The sequence below is a fragment of the Mesocricetus auratus genome, unplaced genomic scaffold (genome assembly GCF_017639785.1).
Source record: "Mesocricetus auratus isolate SY011 unplaced genomic scaffold, BCM_Maur_2.0 Super-Scaffold_100015, whole genome shotgun sequence".
NCBI lineage: Eukaryota > Metazoa > Chordata > Mammalia > Rodentia > Cricetidae > Mesocricetus > Mesocricetus auratus.
In genome coordinates this window covers 2898533-2917112 of record NW_024429198.1, presented here as the reverse complement: position 1 = coordinate 2917112, position 18580 = coordinate 2898533, and the positions used below count along the sequence as shown (strand labels likewise).

Sequence of the window (18580 nt, the reverse complement as noted above, 5' to 3'; positions counted from 1 at the left end):
GTTAAATGAAAGAAAACTGAGAGTCTTAGGCCAGTGACCCTAAAGGTGCTTTTATTTTTCTTATAATAATCATTCTTTTAAAAATAAATTTTAACTTTTTATTTTTGAAATTTCATTATAATTACATTAATATTTCCTCCCTCTAAATCTTTCCATATACTCTATTTCAAATGCACATTTTCTCTTTTCACTAATTCTTGTTACACAGATACATGTATATGTATATATATATGCTTATAAGTATATATGTGGATATTGTCATAGTTTGATTGTAACTGGCCCCCTTAACCTCATGTGGAGTGACAATATTAGGAGGTGTGTCTTATTGGAGTTGGTATGGCTTTGTTGGAGGAAGTGTGTCTCTGTGGGAATGGTCTCTGAGGTTTCCTATGCTCAGGATATCGCCCAGTGTCTTTGTCGACTTCCCTTTGCCTGCAAGATGTAGCAGTCTCAGCTCCAGCACCGTGTCTGTCTGCATGTTGCCATGCTCCCTGCCATAATAATAATGAACTGAACCTCTGAAATTGTAAGCAAGCCTCCCCAATTAAATGTTTTCTTTATAAGAGTTGCCATGGTCATAGTGTCTCTTCAGAGCAATGAAAACCCTAAGACAGATATCTATCTATCTATCTATCTATCTATCTATCTATCTATCTATCTATCTATCTATCTATTCCTAAATATTTATTAGGGTAGCTTTATTCTGAAGATTTGATAGAGAATCATGGGATTGAGTGTTTTGTTTTTTATAATTTAACGGTCAAACTATTAGTCATTGCTTCCTGCAAACATTTTAAATGACTTATAGCCACCTTTATAAAGGTTTATAGCAGAAATATTTTACATGCTTTCTGGATGTATGCTTCTCACCAAATGTAAATCATTTGCTTACAATTCTTTAAATTTTGAAAAAAATGGACAAAACCAGGTTTGTGATTTATTGGAAGTGCTTCTTCCTATAAAAGTTATTTGATCCTGAAAGAATTGCTTGCACTGGAGCATAAAAGTGGAGCACACGATGTGGGTACAGTTTAGTTGCACCTGTATTAACCACATTCCAGGAGAAATTAACTAGAACCACACTGACAACTCCTCCCTCCTGGGACCTCTCAGATCTCCAGGAGCAACTGGAATGCACTTGCAACTGATACACAATTTTGTTATGGGGCAGCTTTGTTCTCAGGGGTTGGTTCCTCTGAACTTCCTGACTAGACCATGCCCTGACTTGAAAAGTGAGAGCACATATTCCTCTTGTATGGGTGGAAAGATCTCTAAAGGGCAAAGTATAATAAGATGCCAGATTCTGTACGGAGCAATCCTAAAAGCAAAAGCTAGTTACTGATTGCTACTTCTTTGCTTTTGATTCTGAGATGATGGAAGTAGAATCACACATAGAACTTTGTTAAGAACTTAAAAATATTACCATCAAGCCAGGTGGTGGTGGCGCACGCCTTTAATCCCAGCACTCGGGAAGCAGAGGCAGGCAGATCTCTGTGAGTTCGAGGCCAGGCTGGACCGACAGCCTCCAAAACAATACAGAGAAACCCTGTCTCGTAAAACCAAAAAAAATTATATATATTACCATCAAATTTTCTTGGAAAAACACATGGGAAAGATATCAATAAACATGTAAAACCACAAAAAAAGAGGAACTACAATAGAAAAGGCAGTGAAGACAATTCTTAGTAGATAGTAATATTATATTACATAAAATGCAATACATACATTGTTATGGTCCATTATTATAATAATGGAAAAGGCTTAATAATCATACAGATGTAGAATTAAGAGACCCAAAAATCCATAATATGTAATAAACTTACAATAACAAAATTAAGGTAAGAAAATATAAACTGGTCCTATTTTAGGTTCACAAGTAATTCCTTCCATAATTGAGAACAAATACTAAATAGATTGTAGTGTTTAGAAGTTAACAGATCAAAGACTACAGTATTTGCTCACAAATGTATTCATTTTTTTTAAAGAAATTGTAACACAGAAGACCAGATAAAATAAATGATTATAATCCCCTAAAGGGAATAGGTTTGCAATCTGTGCCCAAATGAACTGATTATTAATAACTTAATAATAATAATACATTAATTAATATATTTCTATATGAGATCATCTGTCAACTGTAAATTCAGTGGAAGGAAATATGGACATTACCCAATAGGGGAAGTGTCCAGTTCAATAGTAATGAAAGGAAATTGATTAAAGCAATTTATTATTATTATTTTATTCACTAAGAAGTCACCTAGAAAAGTCTTAAATTTCATCCTGTCAGTCTATACACACACACACACACACACACACACACACACACACACACACACACACATATATATATATATATATATATATATTAACCAAATTTAGTCTCCATTACCTCTTGGATTTTAATCTAAGGAAAAAAATCTAAAATAAGAAAAAAACAATTATCAACTCTATGTATGGGCATGATTATTTCAAATTTCTAATTGGAAGAATTCTGGCAGTCACAACTATCTAAGAAAATTATTTGTATCATCATGGAATATGTTACAATCAGTGCAAGAATTGTGAACAGGGATGTGGTGGCACAAGCAGGTCTCTGAGTTTGAGGTCAGCCTGGTCTAAGAAATGAGTTCTAAAACAGCCAGGGCTACACAGAGAAAGCCTGTCTTGAAAAAACAAAATGAAACAAAACAAAAATCAAATGTGATAATGAATATGGTTATGGACAAAGACTGAATGGTTAAGTGACATAATGGAAATAGCTAGAGCAGTGGATACTTTCAAATTACTTTTGATGTATTTTAAGTAATATACACAAAAATGCAGAAGACCAGTCTTAAGCTATTTGTCTTAAGTGAAATGCTCATAGTATCAAGTTATCACAATTCAGTAACTGTCTTGTGTTAAAACCTAATGAGGCCCATGTGGAGACATCTGGAGGACTAAATGTGAAGACGAAAGTTCAGTTTCTTCACTGTTCACTAGGTTAGTGACTATTTTTTTAATCTCGGAAAACTAACAGGGTAAAGTACTTTGGCCATGCTTTTGGGGAGGGGCAGTCTGATTTGGATATTTCTGGTTCCTAATTACTTAACACCCTGTCCCTTTTCTTTCTCTCTCTCTGTTTCCAGATCAATGACCTTATCTTCAGGAACAATCTAAGAGAATTCAATGCACTGAAACTTTCACAGTGCAATGTGTAGCAAAAAGGGAGCATTTGACAACTTGTTAGTTATTGTTTGTTATTGTATTTCTAATTTTAAAAAGTATGAAAGTGACTGAGCCTTTTGTATCTCAGGACAATGCTATACTTACAGGAAAATGAAACAAGTTTCTATCGCTAAAGAAATGTACACTTCTTATTCCCCAGATTATCCTACCTGTCAGTCTGTTCTCTGATATTCTCATTAAGGAGTGTGTAGTGAGAATAAACAATATTTATATAAAATCAGAACATCTTAATGCAAGAAAATAAAATGATTACAAATACCCCAAGGTGGAGTTAAACATCCCTGTTTAGTTCTGAACATGTGTTTCTTTTCACTTTTTAAATAATGAAAACTCACTTATCCTATGAAGTAAGGATGTCCACAGTCAGGGGAACCCAGAGCCTCCCCTGTTCTTAGACACCATGCCTATCACTCATTATGAGTCTTTGGGACATACCAGTGAATAGACCTAAGCAAAACTGTATCAGCACCAGTTTAATGATCACTGTGGCTCTTGTTTTATTAAATCAGTGTGGTGCTATAAGCAGAGTCTTAGTGTTTCCCATCATTTCACATAAATTTATTGACATGAATACCCTTGTTCCCATCTGGAGTGGGAGGATTTTGTTTTAAATGTTGTCATTACTTATTAACATAGAAGCACAATTTTGCCTTAATTAGATTAGGCTTTTGTAAAATTAGAAACCCACCAGCAAACATATATATTATCACTCCAGCATATGCTAGATCACATAACCAAATAAATATTAAAAGTGCCTGATGAGCATTTCACTGATGGAGAAGGGACATGCTGCTAACACGATGTAGCCAGGCAGGAGCCATTAGAGTGAGTAAATGAGCAGTGAACGTTTTCATGGAGAAGGAAAGTTGCTGCCATATGTTAAGGGGGTGTCACACCTGCTCTGACAGAGTGGGAGAGTGGAGATGTAGTGCCAGAGGCAGTCACAGAAATGTCATATATTCTGCCTAGTGTTATTCTTAGAAAAACATTTACTAAAATGTTAATAAAGTTTTTGGGGGGTACTTGGACTTTTATTTTTCTGAAAAATGTGTCTTCATTCCATGCTCTACTTTCACAGAAGGGGAAATAATAATTTTTTTCACATTTGAGGGGAAAAGACATACTGCTATTTTTTTCTTTTAGTGTATATATGGCAGCTATATAAATGCATTGGCTGAGAGTATAGAATATGAAGAATATAGAAGAATATGAAAATATTAAATTTATAGCTTCTTTTGCTGAGTCTGTGACATTTCAACTTTCCCTTGAATTTTATTATAAAATATTTAAAGCATATGCTTGAGTTTTTCTTATTGAAGTTGAAGGTCATGTAGACTACACAATTCCATTGGCTTGTTCTGATTTCAGCCCACCTATCCATTTAATCACTTATCTTTCCTTAGAGGAGATGGACACATCCCAGAGTAAATTGTAGACAATAAATGGTGTCCCAGTTATGGACAGTAAATGGTGTCCTATTTTTAAACCATCCCCAAATTCTTTTTACATGTATACTCTGAATATTAGCCCAGCACCCCACAGGAGGCTGGTTTATATTTAATCTAATTTTCAATTCTAGACACTACTTCCACTCCAATCATTTCCCAAACCATCAGCCTATTCAAAGGACAAAGTTCTCCAAACCTCACCCTGATTCTTTCTATATATCCAGAGCTATGCATGTGTTCACTAAAGAATAGTACATCCAGAAACAGGAACTGCTTGGGGGTCATCGTGTCCATTGCATTCAGGAACTAATCATGGAACATAAGGAATGGACTGTATAGGATCGTTATTCATGTTTGGTGATGGAGACTGACTCAGCCTGGTTGGTGGAGAGGCAACAAGGAGGACTAGAGTTTCTCAGAATGGGAAAGCTAAGAATTGATGATGGAGGTGAGGCTTCTCCATTGAGTTTCTAGTTCTCAGGAGCCTAGCTTTTATCAAGTATCCCTCCTCCTGTTTCTCCATTATGGGTTGCATGCTCCTAAGAGTAGTTTTTAAACTAGCAAACAGTGTAATTGCCAAACAGAAACTTTCATTATAGATACCTATGACTACACCATTTATTGCCGTCAAGCCAAGTACAGATCTTAACGAAAGCAGCAAGTAATTACAAATGCAAAGGTGTGCTAGTTTCTAGTTCTCTAAGTGTCTTTGCCCAAGAAGATGCCATTCTCCCAGGTCCAGTTTTGTCACATGTATGTAATAAACCCAAGGAAGAGAGAAACCCATTTCTCTCTGATCAAAGGGTGGGTCTGGCATCAGTCCCCAGGAACGTGCCTGCTGCCCATTTGCAGGAGGAGTAACTACAAATTAAATAGAGGGATTCCCCATGTGGAAAGGTAGAACATTGTGGCAAACAATGATGCCACTCCTTCCCTCCTGCCTTGCCCTGCTTATCTGTTTGACCGCACTTGCCCGGGTCAGTTGGTTCCTCTCTCTGAGAACTGAACCTCTTGCAGTGGGCATGTTCATTAGATTCAGGTGAACTCTGCTTAGAAATTAGAAATTACAGTAGTTCCTCCCTCATGGTCATTTCTTGGCTTAAACAGTCTTTGGAAACTCTCTGAGTCACCCTCCCCACCTCCTAGGTGACTAATATGAGCAGTGTCTCTTTTGGGCTTGCTGTGTTCGGGTGGATAAGGCTCTGCCACTGAAAAACTCTCCCCTGCTCTGAAGTGCGGTCTCATGCGGTTACCGGTACGTGTGACAAAATTAGTCTCTCTCGGGCGAATGCCCTCTTGTGATAAACTCAGCTGTCCCTCCCACTTCTATGTTGTAGAGAATAGCACTGCAACGAGTTCAGTAATGGACTACTTTCATACATTGACAAATCAGAATGTATTCATGTGCCGTAAGCCTCCCAAGTGGCGAAGTGTTCTTAGTGGATTTCACTGGAATTCTTTCATCTAAATGTCTGTCGTAAATCACATTTCACAGATGTTTATGTCAGTGTTGCTGCTTTTAGTCTCCACCAGGGTTTACATAAGGGGTGGATGTATTGCTGTCTTATCACTGTTTATAACTGAATTCCAAGGATAAAAAAGTGAGTCTCAACGCCAGTTTTAGAATTCCATACCTGGGATTAAGACACATGACAAAATTCTGAAAATTTTGGTGAGGAAAAGTTCATATTTGTTAATGTTTTAAAAGAGCATATAACATTTTGGAAGTGAGAATAGACCTTTTATAAAGAAAAACTTCTCAATGTGTATTAAGAAACAAGGAAGCATTCGCTAACCTCTTTTAAAAATTCCCCTGCCTCAAACACTTTGATTTAGGTCTGTTTTGTGGGTTTTTGCATTTTTTTTTACCTACAAGTGAATAAAATTTCTTATATGGCTTTGGATAATATTTGCCGTAAGTCAGGAACTCTTTAAAGACATTCACTGCTGTATATAATTTAGCAACAGAGTGTGCTAAATGCTCTAGTTGGAGTCCTAAAGAAGTAATCTGAGATAAGCACAGAGCCAATGAGGGTGGTGTGAAGTCACACTTAGAACACAGGAGAGCATACACAGTAGCAACAAAAACCTACCAGCAGACCTCCCCCAAAATTGTCTACAGCACCACATTTTGAGATGCAAGCATAAAGCCAGTCCTAGGAAACAGAACCCAAGAAAACCAACAACTAAAACATAGGTTTAAGCTGGGTGTGGTAGCACATCTTTAATTTCAGCACTCAGAAGGCAGAATCAGGTGGATCTCTGTGAGTTCAAAGCCAGCCTATTCTCCAGAGCAAGTTCCAGGACAAGAGCTACATAGTGAGACCCTGACTTAAGTAAATATATCAGATAAGTAAGTAAATAAGTAAAACATAAACTTACCCTAGATTAAATTAAAAATAGCAACTTAGAAATGACTTTAAGAAGGTAGGTTCTACTGAGAAATATAATACTCAAAGAATATTTGAACAAAAGCGTGTAGATATTAGCAAGAATGTACAATTTTTTTTAAAAATGGAAATGATACAAACTAGGATCTATGTTTTATCTAGTGATAATAACTTTCACTAGACATAGATAATGTGAGCAACCACCTTCATCTGCATGGAGCTAGGATGTTAGTGCTGAAATTGAGCGTCCTGGCTAGTTTTATGTCAATTTAACATAAGCTGGCCATCTGCAAGGATGAAACCTCAACTGAGGAAATGTCTCTGTAAGATCCACCTGTAAGGCATTTTCTTACTTAGTGATTGATGGGGAAGGACCCATCCCATAGCTGGGGGGGTGATATCCCTGGGCTGGTGGACTCACTGAGGACAAATTGGGACATAATGTTTCTGTAGAAGGAACTCTGAACAAGATGGTGAAAGCAAAAGGGACTAAAGGATACTGGAATTTTAGAGAGCTGAGGAAAGTCCAGCTTTAGATCAGGTTGCCACCTCTTGCCCATGGAGAATGTCGAACCTCTCTGTTCTGATGTTGACTGTTTGCTTATGCCTCACCCATGGTGGCTTTCATGTTGCAGGAGATGGAGAGCCAGCAAAGCCAACAGTGCTTGTTGATCCTTGCTTTCAGTGGGTACTAAAAGTGTAGGTGAAAACAAATGTGTGCCTCAATAAACCATACTGAAGGTGCTGAACCTGAAGGCATGCTCCTCAGAGAGAAAGACAGAATTCACTACAGTTAGTCTTGGAAGAACATTGCGTTAGTGACAGTGTAAGTCAGAAGCCATCTAAGCCATCAGAGAAGTGGCTCAGAGGTGGCTGGAGTCCTTTTTGCACATGTGTGAGGACCAAAGTTTGGATCCCCAGCAGCCCCATATAAAGCAGGCTATGAGAAAGCAGTGCACTGGGTGGTGGAGAGCAGGACCCAGGGCTCACTGGGCAGTCAGTGCAGTCCAATTGGTAAGCTTTAGGTTCATTGGGAGATCCTGTCTCCTAAAGCAAGGTGAAGACTAACAGAGGGCACCTGCCATTGCCTGTATGCAATGCTCCAACCTCCAAAGCCAAAAGCCAGTTAAATAAGTCTGCAAAGTGCTGAGGGGAAATAACCATTCATTTTTAGAATATTTGAATTCAGATAAATTTTCATTTATGAGCTGAAACAAATAAATGGATTGTAATTGGACTGTACAGCAGTTTGTTGGGGGGGGACCCACTGCCAAAAAGTGAAGAATACATATTAAGAACATAACAATGCACAGTTAAAGAAAAAACTTAAAAAGGAAGCATTATTATATTCATATAATATATGTGAAATGGCTACTATATGCTATTTCATAAGCACCCATAAATGAAACAAAAGTATAAAGACATGACTACAAAAGCTTTACTCCGCAGAGGGAAGGCAAGATACAGAATTGAAAAGGAGCTAAAAGTAGAATTTAATAATGTCTTTTTAATTTACTAAGCAGCTGTCCAAGTGCTAATATGTATTAAGTATAAGAGTCAAGAATGGGGACATTTATTTGCTATTAAATTAAGTATATATTTAATTTTTATTTATTTATTTTTGAGATAATTTTGTGGCCCCAGGTAGCCTTGGACTCATGGTCACCCTGCTTCCACCTCCCCAATACTGGGATTACAGACATGGATTATTGCATTGCACGGTGTTATGTTTAATAGAAGGACTCAGGGAAGAAAGGTCAGATAGGTGCACATCTAAGAACTAGGGAAGTGTTATTGAAGTTACCAAACCAAGAACTAGAAGACCACACCTACTCACTTCAGAACAGTGTGTCTCAACCTAAGCTCTAAGGATGGCCCTTGTTTCATCCTACCTGCACCAGCAAAATCTATGAGTGAAAGATATCACTTGAAAACTGAAATGCTCATGGAAGTTTTCATTTTTCACATAGTTGGCTTGTTTGGACTACAGCCCTCACGGGAGCCTTCCAGTTCTGATTTCCTTGGAACACCATCTTTCAACTGGGCCTCCCTTGTAGTCCCTGAAGTTAACTTGTTGGCCTGTCCTAGGAGCCATTCCATCTCAGAACTTGTATGCTTGTTCTCTAACTTGGTGATGTTCAAAATCAGGAGGGGCTTCATTTTGAGAACTGTGAAGTAAAACTGATGATATTCAAACCTTAAGCCAAGACCAAGGATATCCATAAAGGTGATACACATCTCTTCAGAAGAAGTCCCATTCAAAATGTGAGTCAACCCCCAGAGCCTACTCTTTTGCTCAGCACTCTTCAGCTAAGTCTTGTGGTACACAACAATAAAATCAAGTTTCATCACCTTAATGGCTGTGTCCTTCAAAATTTTGTCTGCAGATCGCTACCTGCTAAGGCAGTAATTGTCAATCTGTAGATCCTCACCTCTTGAGGGCTGCATATCAGATATTATGCATACCAGATATTTAGATTATGATTCATAACAATAGAAAAATTACAAAATAATTTCATGATTGGGGGATCACCACAACATGAGGGACTGTATTGAAGGGTTGCAGCATTTGGAAAGTTGATAACCAACGTTCTAAAAGTATGGTATTAAGGGGTAAGGCACTTGGGAGGCATTTATGCATGAGGGTTCCCATGCCTAGGATTATCATAAAAGAGGCTAACGGAACCCTTTTGCCCCTTCTACCACAGGAGTACATAGTAGAAAGTCAGCAGTCTGCAACCTAGACTGTGGCTCTCACCAAACCTAGTACTGTGAACACCCTGACCTTGGACTCTACAACCTCCAGAACTATGAGGTACAGATTTCTGTTGTTTATGACCATGTAGTTAAGGTATTTTATTATTAGAGTGTTCAGCATAGACCTGACAGCCTTCAAGGCCCAGTGATCATGTGACCATGACCTTTTCTTTAACCACAGCTTGCCACTCTCCCTTTTTTCCCCCTCAACCAGGTCTTTGAGACCCAAGCTCAACCTTGCTTTGCATGCTTTTAATCTACTGTTTCTTCAACTGGAAATCTTTAGCCCCCTTCTGCATGCCAAGCTCTTCTCAGGGTTCCATTTCACATTTTGAGGTTGGACTTTGAGCTTTGGAAGCTGCTGCAAGGGTTCCAGGGTGCAATGAGAGTGGAGAACCAGCTCTGTCTTAACCCTTAGCTCCCTAGAGATCAGGAATATGTTGGAAGGGACCATCTCTCCTCTGTTTTCTATTCAGCATCTTGACTGTCTCCTTTAGAGATTAGAACATGGTACATTGTTGATTTGTTTCCTTTGTGAATGTTCCCTTCCAAACAGCAACAGCCCTGGAAGTCTGCCTGGCCTAGTAACCTCTTCAGCAGAGCAGGGAGTTAATCAGAAATGCAAATTCTCAGGTCCCACTCTGGGCCTTCCTGGGCATTCTGAGTTGTACTGAAGTCTGGGAATCAATGTAATGAGCAGAGGCTTTAGGAATACAAGACCCCATCTGTGTCATTCACACATTGTTTGCCGAGTAGTAGAGCCCGGATGTGGAGAAAGGGTCCAGCAAGCCTTTGATGGTGTTAGCACATCTCAAGCATATTTCTTTTATCAAAGCTTACATGTAGACAGAAGGCTAAATGCAAGAAATAAAACAAGAACTCCAAACACAACCTTTACTTTTCTCGAAATTTATGTGTAAAACGTCTTTCTACACATTATGAGCATTTGAAAAACTTTGTGCATTATTAGAACATCTGCTTCTTCATTTTTTTCAGTAAATTTTATACATTGGACATGCCTTATGTGGCAAGGTATCATCCTATTATTTCTATCTAGAACTGTAAAATTACCTACTGCATCTAAGGCCAGATATTTGAGATACTGTATCCATTGCTTTTGTCTTTTCCTTTTAAAATTCTAGAATCCTATAATTACAGCAGCATCAGAGAATTCTTAGGTTAGCTCGGTAGCTTTACTGAGCTGCTGGAGAGGGTTTGGGTCAAGATTCTTTATGAAGAAATGAGGAGGCTGAGCCTGGGTCCCAGTGCTCCTTGCTAGGTGGGACATGAGCTCAACCCAGTGTGGGTTTGTAGAGCTTAGCCATCTGAACATCTGATGTATTATATTCATCCTCAAATTGCTTCAAGTGTTTTTGTACTCCATTTCTACAGTTCCTTTACCAGTACGTTGTTGGGAGAGGACAATAAAAGACAGATTTCTCAGTATTCACTTGGGTCATCATATGGTGCCACGTGTGGATGGTGTGTTGCCTGGATTTTTCTGCCTGAAGGAGGCTGGTGTTGTTAACTGTGGTAACAGCAGAAATGCTTGGGGAAGGGGACGGATGAGGATTAGAGATACTCTATCAGTTCATCTCTGCCTCTGAACTCTGGGGCAAAGAAACAGAAAGACAGGAACTCAACCTTTCAGTTTCCCATCCCAGGGACACCTGACATATTTCCCTGGAGTCAGCACTCTCAGAAAAGGGAAGTTCATGGTGGTCATGACAGAAGCAGGTGTGGCTACTGATTCCTTGTTCTGATAAGGACGAACATCTTTGTGAAGAATTCCCCTCAACTCCAGGAGAGATAGTCCTAGACATTACTTGCTCATGGAACTGCTCTTTCTAGAATGTTGCATAATGTAGATATCCCCAGGATCTGAGAACTGACAGACTTATGATCATATCCCAATTCCAATATTTAACAGCTGTGTGGCTGTAAGCATGTTATCTCTCTGAAGACTCAGTTCACTTAACTATAAAATGCACAATGACTTATTATGTGTTATGTATTATGGTATAGAATACATAATGCCTTCCATAGTTTGCAGACTTGAAGACAGTTCTCACTGGTGGAGTGGTTCTGGGCAGTTGTGGTGCCTTTAGGAGGCAGGGCCTCGCTGGAGGAAGTAGGTTACTGGTGTGTGTGTGGATAGGTCTTATGGGATATACACTAACCCCAATTCCAGCCAGAGTGGTTTTGTGTCGTGATCTGCTGATACATGAGCCACAGCCTCACATTCCTATTGCCAGGGACAAGAGCCTGTCCTATCACCATGCCTTCTCCAACATAATGGAGTACATTTCATTAAATGATGGTCTAAAATAAGCCTCACTTCCCTTCGGTTGTTCCATAGCAGAGTGACAAAGGGTTATTACATGATTTAATAACTGCATCTCTGGCTCACCAGTGTTAACTGCTAAAAATCACTTCCTTCTTGGGATCCTAGGAAGGGTCTATATCTTCTTAAGAAACTCTGTGTTGGGAGTTGGAAGGAAGGAGACCAACTTTCCCCAGTATCTGGAGAGTGCCTGTGCTGTGATGGCGCTTTAGAATTGTATCTTTGTATGTATATCAGTCCAGTAGGAAAATCCCTACCAGCACTGGCATCACTAGATAGAGAAACAAACATGAAATTTAAGAGGCTTACAAAAAAATCCAACATATGAGCGGAAAGTAAAGTTAACATATAAGGAGCAATAAATGCAGTTTTCTGTTTGTTTTTTGAGACAGGGTTTCTCTGTGTAACAGCCCTGGCTGTCCTGGATCTCTTTGTAGACCATGCTGGACTTGAACTCACAGAGATCCTCCTGCCTCTGCCTCTGAGTGCTGGGATCAGAGGTGTGTGCCACCACCTCCTTTTTTGTTTTTTGTTTTTTTTTTAAACAAATGCAAGTATTTTGTTATTACACTATAGTATCTCAGGGATAAAGTTAGAGTCTGCTTGTTATAATGTTGTTAAGATGTGCCAAAGTTAATTTTGAGGAACAGAAAAAAGTGTAATTTTGATAATCTGCAAAGACAGGTGTGTATAAACAAAGGTAGGCATGCATATACAACGTTGCAATGACATACTTATTATGTCGCTGACAGAGGCAAACTTTAAATGTATCAAGAAAAGAAGGGGTATTGGAATTCTTAAATAAGTGTGTGTGTGTGTGTGTGTGTGTGTGTGTGTGTGTGTGTTTTCCCCACTTGGTCAATTTTGGATAGTTTTATTGATGGAAAATCATCATAGCTTATGATGATCTTTTCTATATCACAGTAAGGAAAAAGGGGGAAATGAGACAAAAACAGCTGAAATGTCCAATTGTACTATCCTAAAGGGAGAGAGCAGGAAATAGAAATAAGAAGAAAACATACCAGAAATCTCCAACCTCATGAAAATGGTTAAGATAAATTATGGATACAACACATTGCTAAAATGGCCCATCACTAAAAATTACATTATATAGTAGATATTAGTCAAGCTATTTTTAATTAAAATATAGTGAGGAATGGCTTTACATATTAAAATGGCACAGAAAATTATACTTATAAAATATGTATTTAAACTGATGAAATCCTAGAAAAATATGCCCAAATGTGTAGATTGTCCCATAGGATAATAGAATTCTTTATTGTTTCATTTATATAGATCGATGTTTCTAAGAAGCTCTTCAGTAATATGCTTTACTTTTGAAGTAAGAAAACACCAACTCTGGGGAAATAGCTAGTCAGTTAAGTTTCTTTTCGTTTCCGAAATCATCACATTGGTTCCCTCTAGAAACCCACTCCCGGTAGCTTTAAACCATAGTTCCCTCCTTTAATTTGGAGGAAGTTATCAATAACTAAGTCAGGCTGTTTTCCAAGAATCCTGGGTCCAAAGCGAGCATGGAGAGACTGCAGGGTGGGTGGCACCTCAGGCATGTCTGCGGGTAGTGTTGTATACACCATTTCCTCAGCCCTTATGACTCTGCAACTCTCACCCCAACTCTCTTCCTGCTCACTCTCCCTGCCTTCATCCTGACTCAAGCACTTCTGGATAAATCCTTGCTTTCCCCATGACAACACATATGTAGTCTCAGCCCCTGTCTTCTCACTGGGTACCACTAAAAGAAGTAACTGTGTCTGCATCATGATCAGGGATGGCACAACCCTGGTCTTTGGTGGGTGGGTGGTAGTGGTGTACAGAGATGGTCTTGAGATTATAGAACAAATGGCTCACTTCCTGAATCAGGGAGCAAAATCGCACAGTTTGGGGGAGTTGAATTTTTTATAGTTAAATAGTGGGAAAATTGTGGAGCAGAATGCCAGTGTTGTAGCTTGTCTACACTATAGGTTAAACGAGTTTTTGTGACACATCTGGGAACCTAATCACTTTTTTAATATGCTCCCAATAATGACTGTCAATTAACTTTGGGAACACAGACAATCCCTAGGGTTTGGACTACCTGAACTTTGTTTTTCTTTGCTCAATTAAAATAGTAAAATGCATTTTTTAAGGAAAATAATTCCTGTATCAAACCCTCGTTATGTTGCCAAATGGCACCTCTCAGCAGCAATGCTGCCTAGCACGCGTCACTGGGATCTTTCAGACCTAAAGCACTCCCCCAGTAACCGTGGTTAACTTACTGCCCTATCCCACAGCTGTCTTCAGTGTCAACGAGAAAGAATTCAACTTTTTCCTCTGTGAGTCAGATACTTTCCTCCTTTCTGACAGCCAGACTCAGAAAAGGGAACTCCTGAAGCCTCGCTCTAAAAGGGCATTATAGACACAGCAGCTTCCTCAACACAAGGACAACAATGAGCAAGTGACAAGTCCAAAGTCAGTGAGAACCTGACCATAGGCCCCCTCTTCCTCAGTACAGAAGACTAGCACGCTTGCCAGAAGACCAGAGAGAGTCATAAAATCTGGGACTTACCATGTTTGTTGGAGAGAGCCGCTATGCCTGGCACTCTGCAACCCTGCAAATGCTGTGACGCCGGCAGTGAGTGTGCAACTTAGCTGTGAAGAGCATACTTCCTTTTCTTAGCAGTGTGGTCAAACCAGCCTTCACACATTGATATGGAAGGCTATATTTGCATTTTATCTCAGCCCAGGAACATTGTATGCCTGGTCAGGTTTCCCTTTGTTGTAGTTAATGACACAAGAGAAAGGGGTAGGTGAAGCTTTTAGGACTGAAAGGTGAACACCAAATTGGAAAAGTGTCTGGATAATGTATTCTCAGTTTTATTAACCTGGTTATATTTAACAGCCTCTATTTTAGGCTACATGTGAATGTATATATCTCTTTATTATCTATCTGCCTACATCTATCTGTCTAACATTTTATAGCTATCTATTAATCATCCATCTATCTATATCTGTCAATCTATTGTTTGTCCATGTCTATCCATCCATCCATTCATCCATCCATCCATCCATTTATGAAGGACCACACTAAAATGTTAGTAGTGATTGACTTGACTAGATGTATAACAAGTAACTCTTGTTTTGTTCTATGCTCTGTTTTTCAGGTTTTCAATTTTGAATACATACCAATTCAGTAAAAAGCAACTATAAAATTCAAAAAAGATAAAAAAGGATCCCGAGCCTTTAATCAACAACTTCAAATACGCTAGAACCCATGCCGTGGGATGTAAATGGCAGCCCTATTCATTAAGCTTATCACTGAATGTCATTGAGAAAGCACAATGAATGCTAAGCTAAATGATGTGTTTCTTAATTGTGGAGTAACGCTTGCTAGTGCCAAATGCTTCTACCACTCACATTGGTAAGTAGATATATTTTGAACTAGCTATAGTTCAGGGGATTTTACCTCACTCTCAGATCACATTGTTCCCAATCAGCCACTCCAAATACATCCAGATATCCAGATACATGATTTAGCTCATTTATTTTGCGTGTAGAACTTGCTACCAAAGTGAGTCCAAGGGCAAAGGTCATTTTTTTGTTCCACAGCAAAAGAAAGGCAGCTGAATCCTGAGCTCTGGGCTACAGGTTTCTAGCTCTTCTATTAGGTTTTATGTGTTTGTTTATTAAGCCTAAGTTCACCAAATTTCTGCTCTGGACACTAAGCCAACTTTAGTCACTACCATGTCCATACAAAATAAGCCTTAACAACAAATATGTTCTGTTATTTCTTCCTTTTTTCTGTTTGATTTGTTGAGACAGGGTATCTCTGTGCAACAGCCCTGGCTGTCCTGGAACTCTCTTTGTAGACCAAGTTGGCCTCGAATTCCTGAGAGATCTGCCTCCTGAGGGCTGGGATTAAAGGCATGCTCCATCATGCCTGTCTCTGTTATTTCTTTCTTGATATGAAAAGATTTCTGAGAGCCAGTCAGTGACTAGAACTGTAGATAGCATCACTGCTGAGTCCAAAGAGGAAGGCATGGCTGGGAAACCAGGTTCATGGGTCCAGTATTGCCCTGTCATCTTTGGGCATTATAAAGAGGAGTGGAGCTTAAGGTGTGGTCCTAATCTAGGAGGGTGGTCAGCAGCTAGAAACTGCATGGCATTTGACATCCTATAAACAACTCTTGAATGAGGGAGGACACGCAGGCAAAGCAGAACTATGGAAAGCAGGCTGTTAGACGTGCCACATTTGGACACAATGGCGCTGGGGTGGAACCACCCAGAAGGGCTCTGTTGGAATGGAGATGATCACAGTACAGGTACTGGTTGTATTGAAAATAATGGTCTTTAGCTAGACTGCATGCCAGACTCACTTAGAAAACTTTTCAAGCATGCCACTATGCAAACTTCACCTCAGCCTCTAAACCAGGCTCTCTTGGGTTGAAACCTGGACATCAGGATTTGTTTAAACCTCCCAGGTGAGTCCAAGTTGTTTGAAGGCGTGCTACTGCATTCTGCAGGATGGCTTATTCTTAGTCCCACCATTCTCTTTATAGCCCAAACTGAATAAAAATGTCATGATAATCAGAAATTTAGCAATTGCTTGTTAAAAGTGTAGCCAGTTAGATTAGTCTCTGGGTATAGGAATTTTCAGTCTCCTGAATCACATTTGACCCAGTGCTTGTCTCTAAATGTAAACTGACATCGATTTTTGTTGTTACTGAGGTTTTAAGGAAGACATGTTAGCCGAGACAGGAAAGGCAAGGGGTTTTATTTCCTAAGTCTAAAACTCTAACATGAGACCCTATCCCTCATCTCCAGTTGGCCTGCAGCAGTCTAGCCTTCCAACTCACCGATCGATCAACACTCCATGCACTACCAACAAATGTATAAGTTTCCCCTTCAGTCCATGTAAACATTTCCCTGAGACCAAGGAAGTGACCATTGATTGTTTGTCACTCCACTGATACTTTTAGAGGCCCAGGCTCCCCCAGTCACAGTCCTTAAGGCTATGGCTGGTCCTCTTCACCTGACCCCATCCTACCACCTTTGAAAATTGCAATCCTGCAGTTTCATTAGGCCCAATCGGATCATTGTGCCCCCTCCTGACCCTCTTTCCTATCTCCCCCAGGGAGCTGGCTATAATCCCACAGCTCCTCTAGGCCCTTGTGGCTTCTGTGACTCCATTCCTGACCCTTTCCTGTGAATGAGATCCCTCTTAGAGCTCAGTTTCTGTCTACGCCTTCTGGCCTCTAGAAAAGCCTTGGTACCAGGAACTGAGTCTCTTCTGGCTTAGCCAGGCTAAGCCTGACACCTGTTGAGTTGGGTGAAGACCCTCTGAACGGCTTGGTCCTCTTTCTGTGGTCCTCCCTGAGTCCTGGGGATGCCCTTGACTCCAGGCTGCAGTGACCTTTTCCTTCTCATCCATGGGAACGTTGTCATCTCTACCCTCCCATTCCCTCTTGGGATGCCTCCTAGAAAACCTCCAGTCTCTACACCTGACACCTGAACTGAAGGGCCCTAAACTTACTTTTGTAATCGAATTTGGTCTAAATACCATTTAGATAATCAGTCCAAATGGCCACATAATGGCACCCTAGATCCCGATATTTTTTGGGACCTTCACAACTACTCAGAGTGATCGGGGAAATGGAAGGAGATTCTCCTTTCCTACATTCAAACCTTCTCTTTTCTCCACTCCAAGCCCAGTTTATGTCTGGTCTTTGCCCCACACACATACTGTGTAAATGTCCTGTCTTTTATGTGACTATTGATAGATCTGTAAGCGTTTTTTACAACATGGGAGCTGGAAGCTGGATCTAGTAGAGGACAAAAGCAAAGGAGTAGCCAGCTGTGGTGTAACTCCTCCCTGGCTGCTGCATCTCTCAGCTCCTTCCTACAGTGTCCTCCGTCTCTGTCTAGGGTTCAAAATCCCAATCTTAAGCCTTCATTGTTAAGTTTACTGGAATTCAGTATCCTTTATGTATGAGTGGCATTGCACCATTGTTTTATGTTGTCCCACTGCAATTAAAAGCTGGCTCTGGAGTTGGGGTGTGGCTCCCCTTCCTCTAGACCCAAGCATGCGTATTTAAAAGGTTTCCTCCAAAAATCTCTGTCCCATATCAGGAGAACCACCTGCTATGTGACAGAAAGGAGAGCAAAACGAAAAAAGGACAAACTATTCCCAATAGAAACTATTGCTACTCATCTCATACACTTTAGTTCTTTGAACCTTTTGCTAAGGTATTTTAAAGAAACCACGTGGTAAGTCATTTTTGCATAAACCTACTAAGGAGGAAACAACTCATAGTTATAAAGCCCAAACCAGATGATTCCTCCACTATTTTCTTTCATGGTAGTAAACCCCCACTTATCAGCCTCAACCAGAAGTTCCTTCTCTTTCTCTCCAGTCTCTC

General features: G+C 39.8%; 1 protein-coding gene and 1 long non-coding RNA gene across 5 annotated transcripts in view; one reads left to right on the top strand and one right to left on the bottom strand.

The window, feature by feature from the left end:
• Fyb1 (FYN binding protein 1) overlaps positions 1 to 14802 on the bottom strand; it is a 124524-nt gene extending 109722 nt beyond the window's left edge. For both annotated transcript variants that reach the window (XM_021231761.2, XM_040757619.1), the window contains exon 1: positions 14731 to 14802. In XM_021231761.2, coding sequence (XP_021087420.1) covers positions 14731 to 14733 — 3 coding nt within the window. In that variant the 5' untranslated portion in view covers positions 14734 to 14802. The remainder of the gene's footprint in view (positions 1 to 14730) is intronic.
• LOC110342416 overlaps positions 1 to 18580 on the top strand; it is a 36071-nt gene that overhangs the window by 13169 nt on the left and 4322 nt on the right. For 2 of the 3 annotated variants that reach the window (XR_005881584.1, XR_005881582.1), the window contains exons 4-5: positions 9775 to 9881; positions 15326 to 15582. This is a non-coding gene — a long non-coding RNA (uncharacterized LOC110342416). The remainder of the gene's footprint in view (positions 1 to 9774; positions 9882 to 15325; positions 15583 to 18580) is intronic. The other variant, XR_005881583.1, reaches the window with a different exon arrangement.